The 25,808-nt window shown below is 40.1% G+C and overlaps 1 protein-coding gene across 1 annotated transcript in view; it reads right to left on the minus strand.

Annotated features, from left to right (window-relative positions):
- ERBB3 (erb-b2 receptor tyrosine kinase 3) overlaps window positions 1-25,808 on the minus strand; it is a 708,562-nt gene that overhangs the window by 264,992 nt on the left and 417,762 nt on the right. The window contains exons 5-7 of the mRNA XM_044083747.1: window positions 18,636-18,698; window positions 18,206-18,324; window positions 14,146-14,287 (exon numbers count right to left, since the gene is read on the minus strand). Coding sequence (XP_043939682.1) covers window positions 14,146-14,287; window positions 18,206-18,324; window positions 18,636-18,698 — 324 coding nt within the window. The remainder of the gene's footprint in view (window positions 1-14,145; window positions 14,288-18,205; window positions 18,325-18,635; window positions 18,699-25,808) is intronic.

Here is a 25,808-nt window from a genome sequence, read left to right on the forward strand (position 1 = left end):
TGTTGGTAGCCGGGTGGCTTACCGAAGCCATTTCTGGATAATTGAACTGAGTACCAAAATATTTAGATGCAAAAATAAACCGACGACGAATAGTATGAGGTTTGAATAAGGCACAAAACCGACAGCGAGGTACGTCGTGGTCTAGTCCTAGGCAAGGAATGCAGTACGAATGAAAATCTTTATGAGGTATTTGTTTTCCACAAGAAATACAATTGTTAAACTTTTACTGACATCGGTTTAGAGCAAGAAAAAGGTTCCCCAATGGGGTAGTTAGCTTAGTTGAAGACTTCAGATCTGAAACTCAAAAACGAAAATTTCAGGAGTCAGCCGACCAGCACTTGCAAACTGCTTTGAGCACCACACGGCAAGAAAGACTGATGTAATGGCGTCGGCTGCATGCTTTATACCCCTGACTACCTGATGTCATGGAAGATGAGACAGCAACCGACGCAGGACCCAAGACTTTGAAAATCAGGCTGACTGAGAGCTACCTGCAAGCAGATAACCCAAATGTGATGACTGCAGCAGTGAAACACAAAGAACATCAGGACATAACAGAAACGTGCATGTATTTCTTTGAAATGTGTTCTTGAAGCAGATGATGTTGGTATCACTTGCAATGGTTTGATTTATAACTCCACACACTTGCCAGGCTTGCTCTTAGCAAGACTCATGCTATCGGTAACATCACAATAATAGAAGCCCATAACTCGACAAGAGCTTCCTCACGAGTGTTATTAACTTCATTTAGAACTTTCACTGGTTCTAGACAAATAGTTAAATAATAATGTTGTTTGATCACAATATGACATTTGTTTTTATTTACTGCAGTTGAACAGCATATACATTACTCTCTATGCAAACTATTGTTTATTGTGGCCACAGAGCACCAGCAGGAGACACAACTTCTATTTTGCCTGTTTAGGGCTGTTATATGACACTGCCATCCACCAAAATTTCTGAAAATTCTTCCCAACTATATCAAAGCACACAGCCTTTGTGTCTTGTAACAAAGCTCCTTAAAAAAATATCAATTTGTTACTGAATTTACCATTACATTTAAGAAACATGACTACTGATTTTGGTGCACAGCTGTTTAGGTGTTGGTAAAAGTTTAATGTGAACATGGCAGCCCCCTACTTGCAAGGGATTGTTGAGAATTTTGCTGTAGGTTTGCCCTAGAGAAGTCCCAAGATGTTCTCATTTGTTGATGGGGTAGTACAATTAGGCCTGACAGTGAATTCTAATTTATGGTCATAGTTAACTAGAACTGAGGAGTTGTGAGAAGGGGTAAAAGCAAGGGCTATGTTGCTAAGGATCAGATTAAGGATGTTAGAGCCTTTAGTGGGTAGTTTTACAATTTGGTCGAGTGAGTTGGTATTAACGATGTCTAGGAAACGCTGAGCATAACTATTTTTATAGGTGGTGTAAGTGTGCCAGTAAATGCTTTGGTAATCAAAGTCCGACTGCAAGAAGGTATTTGGCTTGATATTTAATACCTCAGCAGTATTAAGGTAATTTCCATGACCTATAAGGGACATTGATGGGAATCTGCTGCAGATGAAAGTTATGCAGCACTGTTACTGCTTTACACTGTGCCCTACCAGTATTATCTAGTGAAAATGTAATCTTAAAAGAAAGGTTGAACAGTTAAGTTACACACTTTTTGTAAGTGCAGATCCTTGACAATAGGCTCTTGCACCATATATGGATTCCTAGTTGCATTTTCTAGAGTTTCCTCAAATTGTACACCGAAGAGCTAACCACTCCGTTTTCACATGTACAGAGATACTTCTTTGGATGGATTTTTCTTGTCAAGTCAGTCTTCAAATTCCTTCTACTGGACACTTGTAAATAAGTACACTACTGTGCCAGCAAACTGTGTTCACAAATTACTCCACTTTTCCCATTACTAAATTAAATACACTGAATGACAGATGGGGGTCTTCTCCTTTACAGGGTCATCTGATTGAGAGCTGGGTGCCACACCTTCTATGTGACCAGTACTAAGTAAAGGTTTGCAGAATTCTAATACCCATTCTGGGTGCCATGAGACCTTACCTCTTAAAGGCCTAATGTTGTGGCATTTCACATAAACTTAATATGCACAACAAGGTTTCATTGTGTGACAGTCCATCACAATGAGAATGGCTATGATTCCAAGGTAAAGCCATTGAGTGTGGAGTCTGACATTGTACAATCCTATAAGAACACAAGGTTACTTCATACCCAAGGATCACTGTCAAACTTACATACAACTGTTTACTAAAGAACAGTAAGAATATGCATCTGGGTAATTGCCAGGGTAAAACCTGTCATTGCACACAATGCTACATGAAAGCGTATGTCAGTATGTTGCTATATCTATCTGAGTATAAGTGTTTATTAATACGGCACATCAGAACATGGAGCTAACTATTAGGCCTTAGCCTGTCACAGTGTCACATGACAAAATATACTACTTTACTGATGGCTCTTTAGGTGGAATGTAGCTCTGACGACTGGAAGTAGCTGTGCCTAAATGTCTTTCGTGTCCTCATTTATTTATAGACAACAGACAAAGCAGGCTGTGACAGCTCTGCAAGGCCTAATCCTCTACAGTCTGTTAATCTGTGGTCTAAAACAAAGATAAGACAATACTAAATGGTTACACTCACAAAGTAACAAAAGTGTAGCAAAGCAGACTTGTTACTAGGCCACTGTTCAAGTGTAGAAGATCATCTACTGATTTGTGAGGCAGGGTAAATAACTGCTCAAAGTCAGAGTCCCCTGTCTAACAGTACATTTCTGATAGCCAGCTATCCTACTTTATCATGTCTTACAATAACTGATTGCCAATGCACCCTACCCATCATGCATACATACTCAGTTTGCTACTGTACCTATAGTTTAGTATCTTCCCTTCTTGGCTAGAACAAACCTTGCTCTACACTTCCTAAATTGGCAGTCTGATGTAGTGTGCCACCCTCACTCTATTTTCTTTTCTCATGATACAGTTGTCTTGTTAAATATATACTTTTTTCACCTCATGCTATGTTTTCTTTGGTCACCTTCAACTTTGACGGCTGTAGTTCTCATTACTGCATGGCACCATAATGAGGATCTTCCCTTTTGAAGATCCCTTAACTGCCACTGCACCTAGAAATCTCATTATAAAATAAGTTACTGCTGCCTAGTAGCTGATTTTGACCTATGTAAGGCTAACCAACCTTCTCTTCTTGCTGCTGTGTTACCCTGCTACCCTTCTGCTGTGTTGCCCTGCTACCCTTCATTGTATCATTGCGTTCTACAGTTTAGATGCTGCTCACCTTGTTTTCTCTGACAGGATTAGTTTATCTGTTGTGAAATAGCCTTAAGTAGTACTGTCTGGAATATGTTAAACTGTTTTAATTATACCCAGTGTTACTTGCATTATGTTTCCTATTCCTTTATAGTTGGGGTAAGACATGAAAACGGCCTTTAAAAAATACTGTTGTCTACCAAACAAAAGAAGAAAAAAAATGTGCTACACAGGGATATAGTTCAGTTAAAAAAAATAAGGAGGAACTATAGTAAAATTGTAGTTAATGGAATTGGTGATCTCTGACAAAGACATGCAAACACCTCCTCCCTTCCCATCGCTGCATTCATTCAGGAGTGTAGAGAAAGAGAGATTTGATATGGTGCAATATTTATGCAAAGGAGAAAGCCAAATTATTCAATATAAAGAAGGCAGCCCCAAAGATATTCAAAGAGAAATACAGGCAAAGACATCCGGACATGGAAAATTTCACAATAAAAAAAAAATAATATCACAAAGAGGGAATGTAGAAAAGAAGATTAGTAAAGTAGAAGTTAAAAAAATAGAAGTTGAAGTTATGGAGTGCCTGTGAAGTGAAAGATTTGGTGTAGAAGGTCTAACACAGGTTACATCACAGCATGATGGAATGAGTCCACAAAGTAAGGAGAAACAGGAGGAGCAGGAGACATCTGAAGAAGAAATATGGACATGGGAAAGGAAAAGAGATTTAATTTGGTGTAATATCTATGCAAAGGAGAGGGCAAAACTAACCAATCCAAAAAGAGCAGCAGCAAAGATATTTGAAGAGAAATACAGGCAAAGGAATCCAGACATGGAAAACTTTACAATACAAAAAATAAGAAGACAAAGAGGAAAAGTAGAAAAGGAGATTAGTAATGGAGAAGTTAAAGAAATAGAAGCTGAAGTTATGGAGTACCTGCGAAATGAAGGATTCAGTCTAGAAAATCTAATTCAAAAGCACCACAACAGGATAGAGCAATGGATAGCCAAATTAAGGGCAAATCAGTGGAACAGGAAGCAATTGGTCAGGTGCCATATGAAGATATTTTGGAGCCTTCTACAGGAAACTAGTATAAACGTTCACTTGAAGATGGACAGCAAGGGAAGGAACAGGAAACTGTGGAAACTGATGCAGTCAATGATGCGGAGTGATAGGCCAGTGAGTTCCCATATGACAGAGCAATGGATGACATAAGATGAAACTGAAGAGAATGTGCCACAGGATAGATGCTATAGAACTTTTCCTGCAGGAAATGGAAAACAAAAAATGTGCCCTCAGTTTAGAAGAAAATGAGCTAAGAAGAGTTGCTTGATTTAATGCACATAGATAGACTGCAGAAGGTCAATAAAACCCCAAAAGTCAGAAGTTTGATAAAACAAATGAACACAGTAATTGGGACTGTCCATAGAAATCCATGCGATATAAAAGAAGTAAAAAGGATATATAACTGTGCAGCTAAATTAATAACTGATAAAGTTCTACCACAAGAACACAGGGTAGTGAGGGAAAGGAAGGGAGAAATCGAATACCATCATGGAAGTATCGAATAGAGAAAACTATAAAGCAGTTAAGACAAGAAGTGTCACTGTTAGAAGAATATAGAAGATGGAACAGATCAAGAAAAATACTAAGAAAGATAGACGTGATAAAAGCAATGCACAGTATTAAAACAGACCAGGATCTATCATGCACTATCACAAATAACAAACTAAAAATCTCAGCACAGGCAGAAAAACTTAGAAGATATGCAGACAAATATAAAGGAAAAGTACAAAACAACCAATTTATTGATGACTCAAAAAAGTTTTATAGAGAATTGGGAAACAAGGTAAAAGGAAATGCAAGACCACCAAAAAAAGAAGAAACAGATACATTTTGAAGAAGTATCTATGAAGATCCTGAGGAACATAACAAAGATGCTAAATGGATAGAAGAAGTAAAAGAAAGAATAAGAAGTTTAAAGGTACAGGATATGAAATGGGATGAAGTAACAGCCAGAGGGATTGAAACAAAGTTAAGAAAAGCCTCTAACTGGAAAACTCCAGGCCCAGATGCAGTACCTAACTTTTGGTTAAAAGTATTAACATCTTTGCATGAAGAATTAGCCATGAGTAAGAACTACTTATATGCACACCCAGAACAGACTCCAACCTGGCTAACAAAGTACAGTTGTGTACGCTTATCATAAATGTAGATGTTCAAGTGTATTCACTGTTGCAGTCATCACACTTGGGTTATCTGCCTGCAGGTAGCCCTCAGTCGGCCCGAATGCCAGAGTCTTGGGATTTCTGCGTCGGATGCTGTCACCTCTTCCATGACGTCAGGTCGTCAGGGGTATAAAACATGCAGCAGATGCCATTACATCAGTTTTTCTTGCCCAAAATTTCAGGATCCCCCCAAATAGGAAGCTATTAAATGGTGTGGAACACCTCCAGTAAAAAGTAAATACCCCTGCCATAGAATATGGCCATAAAGAGGATCGGTAGAAAGGATAGAGAAAGTCAGGGGGTTGGAGGGAGGGAAACAAGGACTGCAACAATGAATACACTCGAACATCTACATTTATGGTAACTGTACACAACTGTACTACGTTCTTCATGTTTCACTGTTGCAGTCATCACACTTGGGTTGATTCCCAAACCTGAGGAAGGGAGGTGGCAGTCAAGAAGTATTAGGACTGGCTAGCAGGCCTTGTAAGACTGCTGTAGCAAATCCAGCTCTGGATTTAGAAAAAAATAGGTAGGTGGTAATGCTTGGTGAAGGTGTGTACAGAACCCCAGGTTGCGGCTTCCAGGATGTCCCTGGTAAGGACTCCCCTGAGAAATGATGTAGAGGTTGAGGTAGCCCTAGTGGAATGCGTTCTGATCCCCTGTGGGGTAGGTTTTCCATGGTGCATGTAGCAGAAGTGGATGCATATCCATTTGGAAATGGTTTGCTTTGAAATGGCCTTGCCCTCTGCCCCTGTAACAAAGCTGACTAGCAGCTGGTCAGATTTTCTGAAGGGTTTAGTCCTGTCCAGGTAGAACCTGAGCTGTCCTGTGCACATCCAAGGAGTGCAAGATCCTTAACTCTTTATTCTGAGGATTAGGGGAAAAGGTTGGCAAATGGATGGATTGGTTTAGAGCCACACTGGATACCATCTTGAGCATAAATGATGGGTTAGTCCTGAGGGAAACCCTGTCAGCATGAAAAATAATGAAGGGTTCCACAGCCATTAGTGCCTGTAACTCAGACACTCTTCTTGCTAAAGTGATGGCTAGAAATAAGGCTGTTTTCCAAGAGAGGAATTTTAACTCTGCTGAAGCAGCAGGTTCAAAAGAGGGCAGTGTTAGCTTCTCCAGTACAATGTTAAGGTCCCAGGCCAGGGTGGGAGCTCTCCAAGGGGGCCTTAAATTGTTAGCTCCTCTCAAGAACTGTTTGATGAGAGGGTGAGAAAAGAGAGGTGGCTCAGTATTATAATGAGCTGAGATGGCAGAGGCATGAATCTTAATGGATGAGAAGGATAGGCCTCTGTGGAGCAGGTCTGCTAGGTAATCAAGGATTAGAGGTAAGGTAGGCACAGCTGTGTCCTTTCCTTGAGACTGACTCCAAGAACAATATCTTTTCCACTTTTCAGCATAGGATTTCCTAGTGCTAGGCCTTCTGGCTTCAAGGATGATGTCCAGCACCTGTTTGCTGAGGGTTGCTGGTGGTGTATTCAGGGGATAAGCCAGGCTGCAAGGTTTAGGGTTTGCAGCTGTGGATACAAAATATGTCCCTCCTGTTGAGACAGTAGGGAAGGGGTCTGATGTAGGTGCCAGGGTGGCACTGCTGTCTGACTGTGTAGGCATGGGTAGCAGTGCTGGCGTGGCCAGTCTGGGGCAATAAGGATTGTCCTTGGCCTGTCCTGTTTGATCTTGAGTAGTACTTTTGAGAGGAGGGGCAGAGGAGGAAAGGCATAAATTGAGAGGTTTTCCCATGTAAAGGATAGGGCATCCACCCTCCAGGCTCTGCTTTGAGGATTCCTGGTGCAAAATTTGCTCAGTTGGTGGTTTTGGGGGGAGGCAAAGAGGTCCACCTCTGGTGTCCCCCACCTCTGGATTAGAAGTCTGAATGAGTTGGGTTCCAGTCTCCACTCATGTGGGTCCAGTAGATTTTTGCTTAAGTCGTCTGCCAGTGAATTTTGTTTGCCTGGCAGAAATTGAGCTTGCAGGTGCACTTCGTTGCTCAAGGCTGTGTTCCACAGGGACATAGCTAACCTGCAGAGTGGGTAGGAATGAGTTCCCCCCTGCTTGTTTATGTACCACATAACTGTGAACTGTGGTGTTATCTGTCCTTATCAGGAGATGTCCTGGGAGGATAAGGTATTTGAAGGCTGTCACAGCATTCTGTACAGCTAACATATCTTTTTGACTGATATGCAGGGGAATTTGTGCTAGGCTCCATTTGCCTTGAATGCATTTGCCTGCCATGTGACCCCCCCCCCCCCCCCCCCACACACGCATAGTCTGATGCATCTGTTGTCAGGGTTTGGGTGACAAAGGATTGAGTGAAAGGAAGTCTCTTGTTGTGGTTGCATGCCTTTGCCCACCAAAGGGACTCTGCCCTTAGACAAGGTATGATAGGAATCAATGTTTCCAGGTCCTGAGAATGTTGACACCAGAGACTTTTTAGGTATCACTGAAGTTTCCTCATATACAGTCTTGCACATGGAATTAGTAGAATGCATGAGGCCATGAACCCTAGGGCTTGCAGTATTTTCCTTGCAGACAGCTGTTTTTTTATGGCCATTAGTTTGAAGTAGTTTGTCAAATAGATCTGCTTTTCTGGAGTGAGGAATGCCATCTGGGAAGTTGTGTTCAAGCTTGCTCCAGGAATACACTTTTTTGACTGGGCACCAGTTGTGATTTCTTTTCTTTGATGGTGTACCCCATTGAAGTTAGCAGTCTTTTTACAAATGCCAGGTGCTGAAGCAGCAATTCCTGACTGTCCGCCTGAATCAGGCAATCATTCAAGTATGGGTAAATTTGAATATTTCTCTGCTTGTAGTATGCAATGGCTATAGCCAGGCACTTTGTGAATACTTTAGGCACAGCAGATAAGCCAAAGGGAAGTGCAGAGAACTGATAGTGTATAGAGCCTGCCCTGAAATGTAGATATTTCCAGCAGGACTCCCTTATGGGGATGTGCAGATAAGCTTCCTTTAAATCTAGGGTGACTAACCAGGAATCCTTGGCTAGCATAGAAAGAAGCTGTTGCAGTGTAAGATTTTGAATTTTGGGACCACCAGAAAGGTGTTGAGAATTGACAGATCTAGGATAGGACGCCAACAGCTCTCTTTTCTGAGCACCAGGAACAGCCTGGAGTAGAAACCCTGCCCCCTTTGTTTTACTGGAACAAGTTGAATAACCCTGATATTGAGAAGAGAAAGCACTTGTTTTTGAGCCTCTGCCCACTGGTTGGTAGGAAGTTCTGGCAACCCGCTTGGGGTTGGCAGTGAGTGGAAGTAGAATCTGAATCCCTGAGATACAATGTTTAGAACCCATCTGTCCTGAGTAATGGTGGACATCCAGTTTTTTGCATGGAGGGAGTGTTTCCCTCCTAGGGGTGCAAGTACTAGGGCATGTTTGGGAAGGTTGACTGAAAAGTCATTGTGAACTTTTTCCATAAGGGGGTGGCATACCACTACTTGATTTAGAGGTGGGAGCACTCCATTGTTTAGACCTCTGCATACCCTGAGACTGTAGTCTTGGTGGTCTGTTTCCCCTGGGCTTGGACTGAGAAGGCCTGGGAGGGACTGGGAAGGACCAGTTTTTTGAAGGCCAGTGCCTACTGAATCTAGGTGGCTGCACCTGTAAGAAATCTTTGACAGTTTGCATAGATTTAGCTTTTTCCTCCATCTTTTTAAGAACTTCTTCTGCTTTTGTGCCAAACAAATGATCTTGATTTAATGGAGCATCTAGTAATTTTGCTTTGACATAGTCTGGCAAGATTTGTTCCTTCAGCCAAGCATGACTTCTCAGTACAGACCCAGTGACAGCAGCCCTGCAAGATGCTTCTAAGGCATCAACCCCACACTGCAAAGTATGTTTACTAACTTGGTTTGCAGAATGGATTAACTCTTGTAAATCTTTATTTTCTGCACAATCTAGAAGTAACACCATTTTTTGTTTTATTAATTCCATAATATGTTGCTGGTACTTCAACATGTGAAACTGGCAATTCAAAGCCCTGAAGACAAGAGTAGCAGAGGTATAAATCTATTTGCCCCATCTGTCTAAAGCTCTAGAATCCCTGTCTGAAGGGGTAGGGTTTTTGGCTGTAGTAGCCTTAATGCCTTTAGGTCCCTGGGAAATGGTCTCTAGATCTGCAGTAGGATTCTTAAAGAGAAATTTATGAGAGGCAGGTACTCTGTAGTACCTGTCAGGTTTCCTAGGAGCTGGTGGTAAAGTGTAGGGAGTAAGACTGGATTCCATGAAGACATCATCTACAATATCCAGGACAGGGGGTATAGCTAGGGGCCTGTGCTGAGGCAAATCTAAAAGTTCCTTGAGTCTCTTTTTGGACTGAGGATAGTCCTGGCATTCCCAGCGAAAATGCTCTCTTAAGGTATGCAAGGTTTCACCAAATGAAAAATCCTCTGGAGGGGAGGCAGAGGGAATGGAATCCTCTGCATCAGAATCCTCATAGGTAGATAAGAGTATGTCCTGGTAATCAGAAGGGTCAGAGTCATCGGACTCCTGGTCTGTAGAATCAGAAGGAAATTCAGTTCTTTGTCTTTTAGCAGGGGAAGGCTGACTTCCCCTAATTAGAGTAATAAGGTCTTCAGCCATTCTAAGCATTTGTTTTTGTGGCATGGGAGCTTGAGCATGTGCTTTGGTAATCAGTTTTCTAGGTGTAGTGCGAACTCTGGGCCTGAGAAACTCAGTAGTTTTAGCCAAAAACGAAGTTGTCAGTTTAATACGAACATTGGTATGTCAAAATACACCCTCAGAAGCCGGTAGCTGCACAGCGGCTCTGGACCCATCCAAGGCAGAGACATCCGCAGGTTCCATAGTCGAAGAAGCATCTCGCGGCATACTGGACTCCAAATGGGTCTCAGCAGAGGCCTGCGAATCAGCAGAAGTGGGTATCAGGGGCTGCGAAGGCGCCTCATTGAGTACCGTCGAACTGGCGACTAGCTTAACGGAAGTGTTGTTGGCATGTTTTGGACCTATGCGGTCTGTCTCTGTCTTTATCCTTATGTTTTTTCAGAAGCTCGGTAGTCAGATGGCTTATCGAAGCCATTTCAGAATACGGAGAACAAGAGCAAAAGAATTTAGTGACAAAGATAGCCCGACGACAAATAATTTGGGAGTTAAACAAGGCACAAAACTGACAGCGAGGAACGTCATGGTCTGGGCCTAAACAAGTGACGCAGTAAGCATGAAAATCTCTGTGAGGTATTTGCTTTCCACAGGCAAGACAATTGTTAACTTTTTCTGACATCGGATAGAGCAAGAAAAAAGGATCCCCAATGGGGTACTTAGCTTTAGAAGACTTCAAGTTTGAAACTCGAAAAATGAAAATTTCAGGTATCGGCTGACTGGCACTTGCGAACTGCTTCTGCTTCGGGCTCCTTCATGGCAAGAAAGACTGATGTGATGGCATCGGCTGCATGTTCGACCTAGCAACGTCGTGGTCAGGGCCTAAGCAAGGAATACAGTAAGAATGAAAATCCTTATGAGGTATTTGCTTCCCACAAGAAATACAATTATTAACTTTTTCTGACATCGGTCTGGAGCAAGAAAAGAATTTCCCCAACGGGGTACTTAGCTTTAATGAAGACTTCGGATCTGAAATTCGAACTTGAAAATCTCAGGAGTCGTCCGACCGGCACTTGCGAACTGCTTTTGCTTCGGGCACCACGCGGCAAGAAAGACCGAAGAAAATGGCGACAGCTGCATCTTTTATACCCCTGGCGCACTGACGTCAGGGAGGAGGCAACAGAAACCGACGCCGGACCAGGACTTTGGAATTCAGGCCGACTGTGGGTAGCCTGCCAGCAAGATAACCCAACTGTAATGACTGCAACAGTGAAACACGATGAACATCTGTAAAAAGGGGAAGAATCTAAGTATGGCATGGATTGACTACATAATAGCATTTGATAGTATCCCACATTCAGGGACAAAATAGTGCTTAAAAATGTATAAGATACATTCTACACTGATTACATTACAGTGACCATGAAACAATGGCAGACCACTATGCAATTAAGCCATGATAAAGGACAGATTATTATTCCAGAGATAAAAATTCAAAGGGGGATATTCCAGGGTGACTCTCTGTCACTGGTGCTATTCTGCCTTGCCCTTAACCCATTAAGCTGTCTACTTAACAGCTTAGGCCACGGCTATAACTTGGCTCCTAGAAAACAACAAAGTGTAAAGACTTCTCATCTTCTCTTTGCCGATGATTTAAAACTGTATAGCTCATTAGACGAGAAACTGAAAGCACAACTGCAAGTTGTCAAAACTTTTTCAGATGATATAAAAATGTCATTTGGTCTTGATAAATGTGCAAAAGCAACATTTAAAGCAGGAAAACTGCAGCACCAAAATCAGCTTGGGACAAGAATGTGATATAAAAGAACTTGTGCAAGAGGGAATGTATAAATATTTGGGAACTGATGAAGGATCAACAATAAAACATGAACACATGCAATTAAAACTTAGTAAAGTATACTTTAGAAGACTTAAATTAATCCTGAAAACAGCATTGACATCTAGGAACAAAATCCAAGCTATAAAACATTTTGCTCTTCCTGTCCTAATTTACAGTTTTGCAGTGATTGACTGGCCCCAAAACATGTTGGATAGATTAGACAGGAAAACAAGAAGGATGCTTTATGCTCATCAAACGATTTATAAAAATCAGTGCATACCGAGATTATATATTACCCATTCCGAAGGAGAGATGAGCCTCCTTGAAATTGATTACATGTATAGATCTGCAATTGTGAGACTCCAGACATATCTGCTGACCTCACAAGACCCAAACATAGTGAAAGTTTTGAAACATGAGGAGAATAAATCTAAGATGACTTCTCTGCTTAATCTAGCAGAAGCATATTGGCATCAAGTAGGAATGGAAGTAAATCCAGAAGTAGATAAAAATCAGGCATCAACTGTATGCGCCAAAAAAAAACAAAAGAAAGAATATTAAGGTTTAGGACCATATGAGAAAGCAAGAAATGTGGAAAAAGCATAAATAAAGTTGCAAGTATAGAAAACATCTGGGGGAACCTTATGTTAATCATGAATGAATGCAAGAATGGTTAATGAGAGGCAAATTCAAACCAAGTGATGAAAGGTTAATATTGGCGGCTGAAGATAGTGGCTGCGGGTTTACTATTGAAATGTCGAACGGCACTACATCGACTGTACTATAGTCGAACACGGAAGTTCGAAAATAGTAATGACGACAAAAAAACAATCTAGGACTGTGTTTTAACATGGGTCGAGGTAGGGGAGATGTTTGTAGCTCTGAATAATACTGAACACCTACCTCGACCCATGTTAAAACCATTCCTAGATTGTTTTTTTGTCATCGACATTACTATTTTCGAACTTCCGTGTTCGACTATAGTACAGTCGATGCAGTGCCGTTCGACATTTCAATAGTAAACCGGGCTGCGTACACGCTGGTTTACAAAGTCCACTGAACATGTGGGAGAAACAGACAAATGTAGGATTTGTAAAACGGAATTGGAAACAGTTGCACAACTCATTGCTGGTTGTGACATACTAATGCCAGAAGGACTAAGTACTGAAAGGCATAATAATGTGGCAAGATTGTTGCACTGGGGATTGTGCAAAAATTACGGTATTAAAGTGGCTGAAAAACACTGGAAACATGAGCCACAAAGCATCATAGAAAATGATGAAGTTTACATCACATGAGATCATCCATTACCAACAGTTCAAAAGATAGATGCTAGAAAACTGGATATAGGGGTCCATGAAAAGAAGACAAAAGTAGCATTGATCATTGAAATTTCCATACCCAGTGACTACTGTGTCTTATGTACAGAGAGACACAAAGTCATAAGATATCAGGAATTGCAGGCAGAAACAAAAGCAATGTGGAAGAAAGATACCCAGACAATCCCAATAACAGTAGGAGCAATGGGTCTTATAAAAAAGAATCTACAATCATATTTAGATATGTTACCAATGTAAAGGAAAAAAACTCCAGTTGACCACCACGACTGTAAAAACAATTTAACATAGACAAGCGCTTTCACGTAGAACACCTATGCTTTCTCAAGTCCATGAGAAAGCGTAGGTGTTCTACGTGAAATCGCTTCTCTACATTAAATTATTTTTACAGTCATGGTGGTCAACTGGAGTTTTTTCCTTTATATTGTTGTTTGTTCCTAGAAGACCTTTAGGCTTTTGTTGGTACCCTTTTTTTGCATATGTTACCAATACATGTAACTCCATATGAATTGCAGAAAGAGTCATTACTGGGCACATTGCGGGTGCTGAGAAGAGCACTTTTGACTGACATCAAAGACTGAAACAACACTAATTGCATGAGCTTTAATCGTACTTTGACTTAGGAATGGGGTCCATTCCTGTCATGGTATTAGAAACCCAAAAGATTTGGAGAAATAAAAAAAAAGAGTATACACTTAGTAAACAAATACGTACTAATTTGGTACCAGAGCTGCCACTTTCAGTTATTTTGCTCACTGATTCAGTAATCCAGTTTAAAACCAATATATGCTTACTTCCACTCCCCCTCCCCACATAATGAATGCTCATTTCATCAGTTTAGTCCATCAGGCTGCACTTATGCAAGCACTAAAAATACTCACGGGGGCATTTCCTGACACAGAAACCTCCATACTGATATTTGATGTCCGGGTTGGGCTCCAGCTGGCATGTCACCTTGTTGTAAATGAAAGGCTGTGGACAGACAGGAGCACATGCCCCACTGTCATTAAAATTCTGGCAAGCCTGCAGAGGAAAAGGGAAAAGAAAACAAGAAAGAAAGTTCTGATTAGTACAGAACCATAACAATTAATTTCATAAACTCATGATTTTATTGTTCCATTCTGCCACCCATTCCACCAATCATGGTGATCCAAAAGGTAAAAAACACTGTGACCTTTATCTTGAGAGAGTCAATTGACCTTAGCCTATACTCAACATACCACCAGCTTAATATAAATCTATTGAATGTATGAACTCCGATGCTGCATTCTCCTCAACCAGCCAGCAGAGGATGCAAGAACATTACTATTTACACAAACCCGCTGGAGTTAAACATCACACTAGCTAGCACAAGACATTCAGCCAAGCAGATAGGACTCGACATGAAATTCTGTACCTCCTCAAAAGGATACCAATGCAGCAGCCTAAACAGCTAATAGGCACTCACAGTGCATTCCAGAGATTTTCTGCTGTTATCAATGCCAGAGTTTGTGTATATGTGTGCACATATTGTTTGTCTGTGTGTGTGTGTAATCTGGTGCTTTAACTTTACATTATCAGAAGTGTTACTATTAACACACAATCATGCTTTTCAATGTTACATTCAAGGAGCCGTTATATGCCTCACAAGTTAAATTCATGTTCTGGAACCAGTAAAAGCCTGCACTGCTCCTTGGAGAGATGGATTAACTGAGACAATTTAGAATCACTTGTCAGGGTGCTGTAGTATTTGGTTCTGCTCCTAAATCAAGGTGCAGAATATGCAACTGCAGTACTATTTCAAACTTTGCAAGTATCAAATGGAGTCACAGAAGCTTGTTTTCTGTTGGAAATTTTAAAAAGCCAGAGTTCGATACTAGACTGGTATGCATCCTGTAATGACCAATGACTAACTGTTATGATAACAATGATCCAGTGGTATGTTGAATACTTCACATAGCTTTTTGTCTTGCAATTTATACCAGAAAGTGAATATTACACAAGTTTTTGCAATACACATTTGAAGGGTAATAACTGTTACTATTTATTCATCTATTACTTTATTGACATATACATGTGGTAAACTTATACTATGGTTTTGGTGGTTTTTGCAGTAATACAATCCAGCTGTCGAGCTACTAAAGATCTCATGCTGCTTAATGCCGTATAAAATGATGGAACTCAGGCTTTATCTGTCATCTGCTGAGTGCATGCCTACCCCCATCCCCACCAAGGATGTGCACAAGTGAAGTGGACAGATCTGGAACCAAACTAGACCTGCAGTGTGCATGAGCAGACTCAGTGCCCTTTTCTGCATTCCACCAGCTGTCCAGGAGGTGGCAGCACTGCTATGCCAACACAACATTAATCATGCCTTTCATGAAAAGTGGCAGCTAAGTCTCTTTCTGGTACTATTGCTTTGAAAAATTCATATTCATTCCCATTTCTCATTTTCTCATAACCCTTTTTCAATCCTGCAGATTCTGTAACATTTCACCACCCTTGTAACCCACTTAGCTCATTTGTTATCCCTCAGCGTCTCTCAGAGAGCCTAATTTTAGGCTTCCCCCTCCCCTGTAGTCAGCCATGGGACAGTTCTGTTTCTGTCCCCAACACCATTTTACTCCATACTGCTGACAATGACAGTTTATTTCTGTTCCTCACCTAACTGCCCAATTGTACAACTTATTTACTTGGGAAATCTTCAGATCTTACTGGCCTCACAACTTTTTCATGTAGTCCTGTCATCCTCTTTTACAACAGGCCCTTTAAAACAACAAATTTACATCAGTGTACCTGGCTACTGCTGCTATAAACCCCATTAGACAGCTGGACATGTTTGTTCCAAATGCTTGTAAATCATACATTAAGTTTTTATTCCAAATGATGAGAATTCGTTATTTTAAGAAATAAATTGCTTCCCTACTTACAGAAAAAGAAAAGTGCTATCTATAGTTAATTAAAATTTGATAGCTGGGTAAGCTGAGTAGGACACCTACTACTGTCAGGTATGATCACAGAGAATTGAAAGTAATTTTAGAAAAAGGTGTGATAAAGAGGTTTGTTAAATTCTGAATAGCTTAATTTTTTACTTAAGCTGGTTATTTTAATTTAATTTAGCACTGCATCAGTCTTCTCACAGGTTCTCTTCTTCTAGCACAGACTTAAAGCCCCCAGTTACCTGCACATTTACAGTCTCTGCTCATTATTTGCATACAGACCCATCTCTCATTATGAATATTAAATCTTATCCCATCACACTCATTTGGACACAAAAATAAGTTTTATCCAACATCTTGATGCTAATGAAATAACTTTACAAATGATTACTTTGCGCTTTTTCTCAAAGTTCAACGAAGGTTAACAGTCTTTGTGTCTATTGAGCTGTCTTACAACACTGTAGCTGTGACTTTAACAACATGAATATCAAGAACCAAGGACTATTACACCCGTTCAACTGACCCAGTTCCCTCCAAAACGTACCACAGGTTATTTAATGTCTAGTTTCACCTTTCTCCTTTAATTAGATATCTACTATTCCTCGCCCACATATTTTGCAACCCCTAGTTTTGTCCACTCATGTTACTTCTGGTTAACACATGCAGTTATGAATATATTTTCATCACCCCTTATAAATTTATACCATGATGTCTGCCAATAGAAGGGCAAGCTGAGATGTAAAATGTAGCTTTCTCAGATGTGCCATATTTTATATTTCACCTGTTCTCTGAAATGTGCAGCCATGACATGACTTGTTTCTTTTTTTCTGTCTACCTCTCCAGAGGCACACATGCACCATGTTTTCATTCAGTAAAGAATGAAGCACTGAAACGTGCATCAGAGACACGTTGTCAGATGTCAGCTCTTTCAAACAGCTGCCCAAGTCAAAACTTACATATAGTATGGAGCAGATGACATGAAAACAGATACCAAATCTTCTAATAAACAGAATATAATCATGTCTGCAAACAAGAGCTCCTCCTCAACAAACTCTTACATCATGAATTGTAGTGGCTACTTCCCTTTTACTACCCCACACACATGTACTTAAAGCAATAGTGAACCAAATGCAAGGTCTCACTTTAAAACTCACAGCCCTATATCCCAGATAATACAAGCATTGACTGTGCAATTATATCACTTTGAGAAGGTAGCCTTGCCCAGACTATTCTTACTTACCAGAACCTACGTGCTAATCTTAGGCATTTAGAGGAATGTGACAAGTAAGCAAACCACACCTAGATTTTGATTTTTCTCTCCGAGAAGCAACACCTTTGTGTATAATTTTTCTCACTGCTGCACAAAGCTTTAACTTGCACTAATAACTTAACTGACTACCTTTCCCTATGACTAACCCTTAACGTGACTTGCAAAGAAAAGATGGTGCCCAGTAGGTCCTTAGTACTTCAGTTGTTCCAGTATTACTATTACTAGTATAAAAATCATTAAAAAATGGTTAATGAGTCTTGTTTACAGACATGTACTATCAAACAGAGTAGGTTGTAGCAGCTAACCCAAACAAACGTTACAGTGCAAACTGAGGCAACCCCATGACTTACACCAGCATTTCTTATATGAGTATGCAATATGATATTATCTCCTTTTACTGGATATCCTCATGAGGGGACAGTCTATCAATAAGTACTGCACTCTTCCATGTGCTGCTGTTTTCCATCAGCCATTCTGGGATTGAATCCCAACCTGGATCAGAAACTCAACATCTGGAAGAGTGGCTGCTGCCATGCTGCTTCATAGAGGTCTCTTTGGTGGGGTGGGGGTGGGGATGGGGGCTTGCGCTGAGTCAGATTTTACAGCAACTGCTGCCATTACATGCACATTGCTCCTTATACATAATGGAGGCCTTGTCTACCCTGCCAAAAAAAGGCATCACCTCAAACAGAAAATAGAGAAAAGTAATAATCCTCAGATGTATGACAGTCACTGAGGACTCATGTTACTCACAAAGCAGTCAGTGCCAAGCGGCCCAGAGCATCCCCCCACACACTCTGAAAAGCAACACTCGTTGGGGTTTCTACCAAAACACCGTCCATTACACTGCGGAGCACAGACTGTCTTGGTCACTGGAAAAAAATAAAAAAGGTATTAGCTCATTCCACTGCATGGCTAGAAATCTGGAAATTAAACATAAGGACATGTCAGTACATTGATATCCATTACTCTTTTCAAATAAAAACAAAACAATATAATGACAGCAAAATATCAGCTACTACTGTATTTTGTCGTAATAACAATGGTTACAAACAATTATGCAAATGAAGAATTGAGGCAATTGAAATAAAAAGTAGTCAACTTTGGCAAAAAAATAAGACACTTGGGCTTATTAAATATGTTTTTAAAAAAATAAAAAAATGCAAGTTTGGAAAATACTCACATCTTTGGCAACTGTCTGCATCAGGCCCCCAGCATTTCCCATTACAGGATTTGTGGCATGTACCTATGCAAAAAGAACTGAATTGTCAGACATCACAGAGTGGATCACAAACAAAAAAGTGATAACACTTCATAAAGACACAGAAATAATCTATGCTCTTAAGGCAGGGCAGCCAAGCACTTTTTTTGTCTTTTTTTTAGACACACCATACTCATATCAATATTGTGATATGTAACAACATGGCCAGTAACCAGACGGCAACTGTACCTATTTTGTAGGTACGTACCTATTTTAAAGCTTGATTTACCCTTAAAGGATTTTTTGAAACCTCCCCTCCGATGCATATCATTTTGAAGCTGTTAAGTACACAGGAAACCAGATTACATGACTAATGTAGCACCAATCATTCAAAGAAAGAAGACCCACATTTTACATCATTCTCTTCCACAAACAAAAACATAAATAACTTTGTGACATAGACTTCTGTAACATGATTCATCAAACGCTGCAGATTTTACACTGTTTTTGATAATATGCTAACATTTTTGCATCCTTTTTGTAACTCTCGTTTTTTTAAACTTGTTTATCTCTTAATAAACTTGGAAAGTTGCTAGAATACCATAATTTGTGTTAGCATGCATTTTCTGAAGGATATGAAGTCTGAAAATCAAATGTATGCCATTATTTAGTGACTTCAGTCCTGCGTGATTTGCCAGAAAACCACAAATTTTATGAGGAACACACCAAAAATATGAGGTAAAAATCTGGATATGCTACAAAAATCTAGACAGTTGAGAGGTATGACTTACCTGCTGGCAAGATAGTCTACAAAACCACTGAATTTGAGAGAACCTGCACATATTTAATTTAGTAAGAGTAGTGAGTAAAAAATCATTTTAAATGTCTGTTCCAGATCTAGAAGCAAGGCACAAGGGAGAAACACTGCATCCACATTCCTGTAAATTTGATTAGTGGAGGTATATACTGCTGTAATAGTACTGTAGTTGGGCCACAATCCATGTTGCCTATCATTAAGTAAAACATACTTCCTGACATATTCTAAGATCTGGTTATACAGTAGCCTGTCAAAGACTTTGTTAGAAGAATGTATCCATTGTTGTAAGAAAGTTCTTCTATAATGCTCACCTTATAAATAAAGGGATTGTGTCTCGACTTAGGGATGTCATTGTCCCTCTTTACTCAGCCCTCATTAGGCCAGTCATTCCGTATAATGCTCCCTTTGGCAGGTATCTGTCTAGACATATGCAACAACTGGAATGTCCACAGAGATACCTTACTAAAAGGATGCAAGGCCTATACAAGATGCCCAACATGGACCGACTCACTATCACTATACTCAGTACCTTACAGACTGGTAAGAGGTGATCTGTGTCTGGTATATAAGACATCTTGTGACCTATTACTGATGGATTTACTCACATCAGCAAGTCAAATTGCATCACAAGTACCCTGCCTAGAGATCTAAATCTCTTCTGTAACATTAACATAACAGTTTTAAACAAACTATAAAGTTACATGCTAAGTAATATAAGAACATAAACTGACTTAGAAGCAAGCATCAGTGCAATCAGGAGACATTTTACAGGACTCCATAGTTTAGTGTCATGAGCATTCACAGACAGCATTATAAATAAATCACAAATGAAAAAAGATCCATGCAAATGAGACAGAACAACTCTTTGACGAGGTCAGAGTTAGCATAATTTTAAACTTAACAGCACTTCAAAATATTTCATTCTGAGCTCACTTCTAATGAATAACAATTTGTTGGCGACATTTACACTGCGTAATAGCCATATATGGGTTGTACCATCCTAAATGAACCTATGGCACACACTCTTCTGAACCACTCTGGATATACTTTGTGAAGCCATGCCATACAATAAAAGGGCATCATAGTTAGAAACTAAAAAAATATTTTTTGAAATACTGCCTCCATATTTGCAGCTTTAACTTTTCTATAGCACTATACAGGGTTAGTATTATTATTTTACACTATAAGTTATGCTTCTTATTATTATTATTATTTTTAATAACCTGATGTGGACATACAGATGCAATTTTGTTTTACAGCCAACCTTTCTCCTTTCCACAATCATACCTCTCAACCCCTTATGCAAGAAATCTGCAAAAAGCCAAAAATAATGGGGGACAATGGCCCAGCAATAAGAACAGAATTTAAATATTGCTCATACAATTGCTCATACAAACGTAGAAAGTTGCTAGCATAACAGGATTTTTGTTAGCATGCATTTTCTGAAGATTATGAAGTTGGAAACTCAAATGTATGTCATTACTGAGTGACTTCAATCTTCAGTGATTTGCCAGAAAACCAAAATTTTATGAGGAACAGAGACCAAAAATGTGAGGCAAAAATCTGGACATTCTGCAAAAATATGGACAATTGAGCAGTATGCCTACAATGCACTTTGTATCCCCAGAAGATGACAGTTTTTGAACATCCCTCAACTTCAGACAATTCATTCCTTTCAGACAGAATGGCACAGGTCGCTGCTTGCTTTCAGAATTCCAGGAGAAACTACCAGTAACTTATCCATGTTTTTTGCCATCTTTCAAACATACTGTAAAAAGCTCTTTCTTCTCCAGACACAAACATTAAATTAAACTTCTTTTGGTAAGCTAAGAAGGTCAGCTAAAGGGAAAGTTCTACAACTGTCTCTTTTGCCAGCAGTACATTTCCAGACATTCCAGCCTCAGCTGATCTCCCATTTCTAACTGACACAACCTAGTATGAGCCGTGAATCTGCAAAGATTCAAAAAACTTTTTATGTGTACACACCACACACCCACACACACAGTGTGTGTGTGTGTGTGTGTGTGTGTGTGTGTGTGTGTGTGTATATATATATATAAAATCTCTGGTCTACTTAATTTTCTGACCATTTTTCCTGTGAAAATTGTGGTTAGTGAAGTGGATTGAATTATGCTATAGTCAAATTGAAGAATATCAGCTATTGCACAATTCACTGTTTTCCCTTTCTTCACCATTATGCACCATGGAGTTAGTTAGTATATTTAATTTATACGGTATGGAAGGTGGAGCCCCCATGTCAGGGAGTGGGGCGGGGGGGCAGAGCCCTTCCATGTACAAAGAAATGTTTTCAAAATAACACAATGTGAGGTATGTAAATGTTCACTGTTTAAGCTGTATTTTTCTGACTATAAGAATATGTAGCTAGTAAGGTGTTTTGCTGTCTGTAGTTAAATTTAATGAATCAATTTTACTTTTTATGCATCAGTTAGGTTTACTTTTGTTTATCACTATAGACAGTCCTTTAAAGATGCAGGGAAAGATAGACATTTTTGCTTTTAGGTCTAAAGTGTATGCAGTTTATGGTGTTGTTAATTGTTTAGGTTTATGTAGGCGTTATATATTGATATTTGTTGTAGTTGTTTAAGTTAGTGCTTTACTGCGAGGGTGTTTGTGTTTTTGATTTATCTCAATGGAACATACATATTGTGTACGTTTGCAACCATTTTGCTTAGATATATATCCTTCTTGATGTTAGTGATTATAGATGAAATTGCTCACTCTTATTATGTTTCAATCAGTTTCATGTACAATCTTTAGTAATGCTGTGACACACACACACACACACACACACACACACACACACACACACCTGTACATATCTCATGCACAAACATACCCATATATACATGAATACACACAAAAAAGGGCCATAAAAAAATATACAAACCTACAAGGTTTACACTGCGGTCATCAAATATTTTTATATTTAGAATGCATATAATCAATGTTAGCGATAACTCCCATCATGGTGCCCATTATATTTTGTTAAATCTGCACCGTTACCTGATTTGCATGAACAAATCTATGACAGGTATACCGTGGAGTGTCTTACTGCCCCTGGAAAGTGAATTTTGAAAGATGTAGGATTGTGTGGGTGATGTCATTCATTCAAAAGGTTCTGATAGATTATAAACTATATTACTGAGTCATTGAGTGTTATGAAATGGCTAATGGAACTATTGGAACTTTTAAGGCTCATTGTTCAATGGTTTAAATGTTTGCAATACCACAGGATTTAATGCTATGTTGTACAGGTAGCAATAGTTACAGAATTTTATTAAAATTAATTAGTAACATTTGTTTACTCTGGTTTACTATTTACATATAATACTATGCTGCAAACATAAATAAAATAATATCCAACATCCAGCATTCAAGACATACCTAACATTTAGCAGATATATTAATGTTTGAGTCTATTAAACATAGCAGGCTCTTATCTACATTCGTGAAAAGTACAGTTGTGTACCTACCATAAATGTAGATGTTCGAGTGTATTCACTGTTGCAGTCATTACACTTGGGTTATCCTGCTGGCAGGCTACCCTCAGTCGGCCTGAATTCCAAAGTCCTGGTCCGGCATCAGTTGCTATCGTCTCTTCCCTGACGTCAGTGCGCCAGGGGTATATAAGATGCAGCTGACGCCATTTTCTTCAGTTTTTCTTGCCCCTGACGTCAGGTGCCCCCAAGAAGGTAGGCAATACATATATTGCTTATAAAAAACATACAGTGAAATAAACACAATACCTTCATCTACAAGCAAATACACCACATAGGTTGTATAGGATAGAAAAGTATAAATAAGTCCCAGCAAAGAAAGGGGGATGGAGGGTGGGTAACCTGGACTGCAACAGTGAATACACTCGAACATCTACATTTATGGTAGGTACACAACTGTACTATGTTCATCGTGTTTCACTGTTGCAGTCATTACACTTGGGTTGAATCCCAAAGCTGAGGTAGGGCGGCTGGGTCTAAATAGGATTTGGAGTGGCTATGAGGCCCTGCAGAACTGCAGTGGCAAAGCCTGCTCTGGATTTAGAGTAAAGAGGTAAGTGATAATGCTTGGTAAAAGTGTGCACTGAACTCCAAGTTGCAGCCTCCAAAATTTCCTTGATTGGTACTCCTCTGAGAAAGGCTGCTGAAGTGGCTGCTGCCCTGGTAGAATGTGGCCTAATGTTCTAAGGCAATGATTTGCCATGCTGTGCATAGCAGAAACGAATACAGTGTCCTATCCATTTTGAAATAGTCTGCTTTGAGATAGCCTTTCCTTGTGATCCTGCAGCATAGGCTACAAACAGTTGCTCAGTTTTTCTGAAAGCTTTTGTTTTGTCCAAGTAGAAGCGTAGCTGCCTGTGTATGTCCAAAGAGTGCAGAAGTTTCTCCCCCTTATTCTGGGGATTTGGATAAAATGTTGGCAAATAAATGGTTTGGTTAAGAGCTACACTGGATACTACCTTTGGCATAAATGTTAGGTTTGTCCTTAGAGAAACCCTGTCTGGATGAAAAATGATAAAAGGTTCCACCGCCATTAATGCCTGTAACTCTGAGACTCTTCTTGCTGAAGTTATTGCTAGGAGCAGAGCAGTTTTCCATGATAAGAATTTTATGTCAGCTGTGCTGGCTGGCTCAAAAGGAGGTAGTGTGAGCTTTTCTAAGACAAAGTTGAGGTCCCATGTAGGTATCAGTGCTCTCCTTGGGGGTCTTATGTTCTTTGCCCCTCTGAGGTACTGTTTTAGCAGAGGATGAGAGAAAATAGGAGGTTCCGTATTGTAATGAGCTGAAATGGCAGAGGCATGGATCTTAATTGATGAGAAGGATAGGCCTTTGTCCAGCATCTCAGTTAGGTATTGTAAAATCTGAGGAATATTTGGAACAAGTTGTTCAAGACCTTGTGCCTGGTTCCAAGCACATAATCGCTTCTATTTTTCTGCATAAGATTTCCTGGTGCTGGGCCTCCTGACTTCCAAAATGACATCCACAACAGCTTTAGAGAGAGGTGTGTTCTGAGTGGCTATATTATCCGCCATGCAGCCAGATTTAAGGTTCTGAGTTGGCTGTGCAGGATCTGATTGTTTTGTTGAGTCAGAAGATGAGGAATTAGAGGTAAAGCCCTGGCTGGACCTTGAGACAAGCTCTTTAGGATTGGGTACCAGTGCTGGCGTGGCCAGTCAGGGGCAATCAGAATCATTTTTGGCTTCTCTTGTCTGACTTTTAGGAGCACCTTGGGAAGGAGAGGCAGTGGTGGAAAGCCATAAACTGTTAGGGTTTTCCAGCTGAAAGATAGAGCATCCACTTTCCATGCTTGTGAGTGATAAGTTCTTGTGCAGAATCTCTGTAGTTGGTAGTTGTGAGGGGAGGCAAAGAGATCTATGTCTGGGCATCCCCATTTCCTTGTTATCATGCTGAAGACCTGTGGATTTAGTTTCCACTCATGAGGGTCCATGAAGTTTCTGCTTAGTTCGTCTGCCAGAGTATTTTTCTTTCCTGGCAGGAATTGTGCCTGCAGATGTACTTGATAGGTCAGTGCTGTGTTCCACAAAGTCATGGCTTGCCTGCAGACAGGGTAGGAATGTGTGCCCCCTTGCTTGTTTATGTACCACATAACTGTAGTATTGTCCGTCTTTAGTTGTAGTTGTCCTGGATGTAGCAGATCCTTGAAGGCTGTCAGGGCATTCTGTACAGCTAGCATCTCTTTTTGATTGATGTGAAGATGCATTTGGTCCATGGGTCACATGCCCTGAATCCATTTTCCTGCCATGTGTGCCGCCCAGGCATAATCCGATGCATCTGTTGTTATTGTCTGCCTGGCCGTGGGTAAAGTGAAAGGCTGTCCCTTGTTGTGGTGACAGGCCAGTGCCCACCGTCGAAACTCTTGTTGCAGGCAGGGAATAAGAGTTATTATTGTTTCCAGGCTGTGGCAATGTTGAGTCCAAACACTTTTTAGGTACCACTGTAGCTTCCTCATATGCAGTCTTGCATATGGAATTAGCAGAACGCAAGATGCCATGTAGCCCAAAGCCTGCAGAATTTTTCTTGCAGGTAGCTGGGTCTTTGTTGCCATCATTTGAATGTAATGAGTCAGTTGCCTTTGCTTGTCTTGCGTGAGATAAGCCATCTGGGCAGTTGTATTTAAGCTTGCACCCAGGAATATTATCTCTTGAGAGGGCACTAATTTTGATTTATTTTCGTTTACTGTGTACCCTAGGCAAATTAGTCATTCTTTTACAAACGCCAGATGCCTTAGTAGAATGTCCTTGCTCTCTGCTTGAATAAGGCAGTTGTCCAAGTAGGGAGATATTTGAATTCCTTTTTGTC

Source organism: Protopterus annectens, chromosome 9.part0 (genome assembly GCF_019279795.1).
Source record: "Protopterus annectens isolate FY-2018-M chromosome 9.part0, PAN1.0, whole genome shotgun sequence".
NCBI classification, from domain to species: Eukaryota; Metazoa; Chordata; order Ceratodontiformes; family Protopteridae; genus Protopterus; species Protopterus annectens.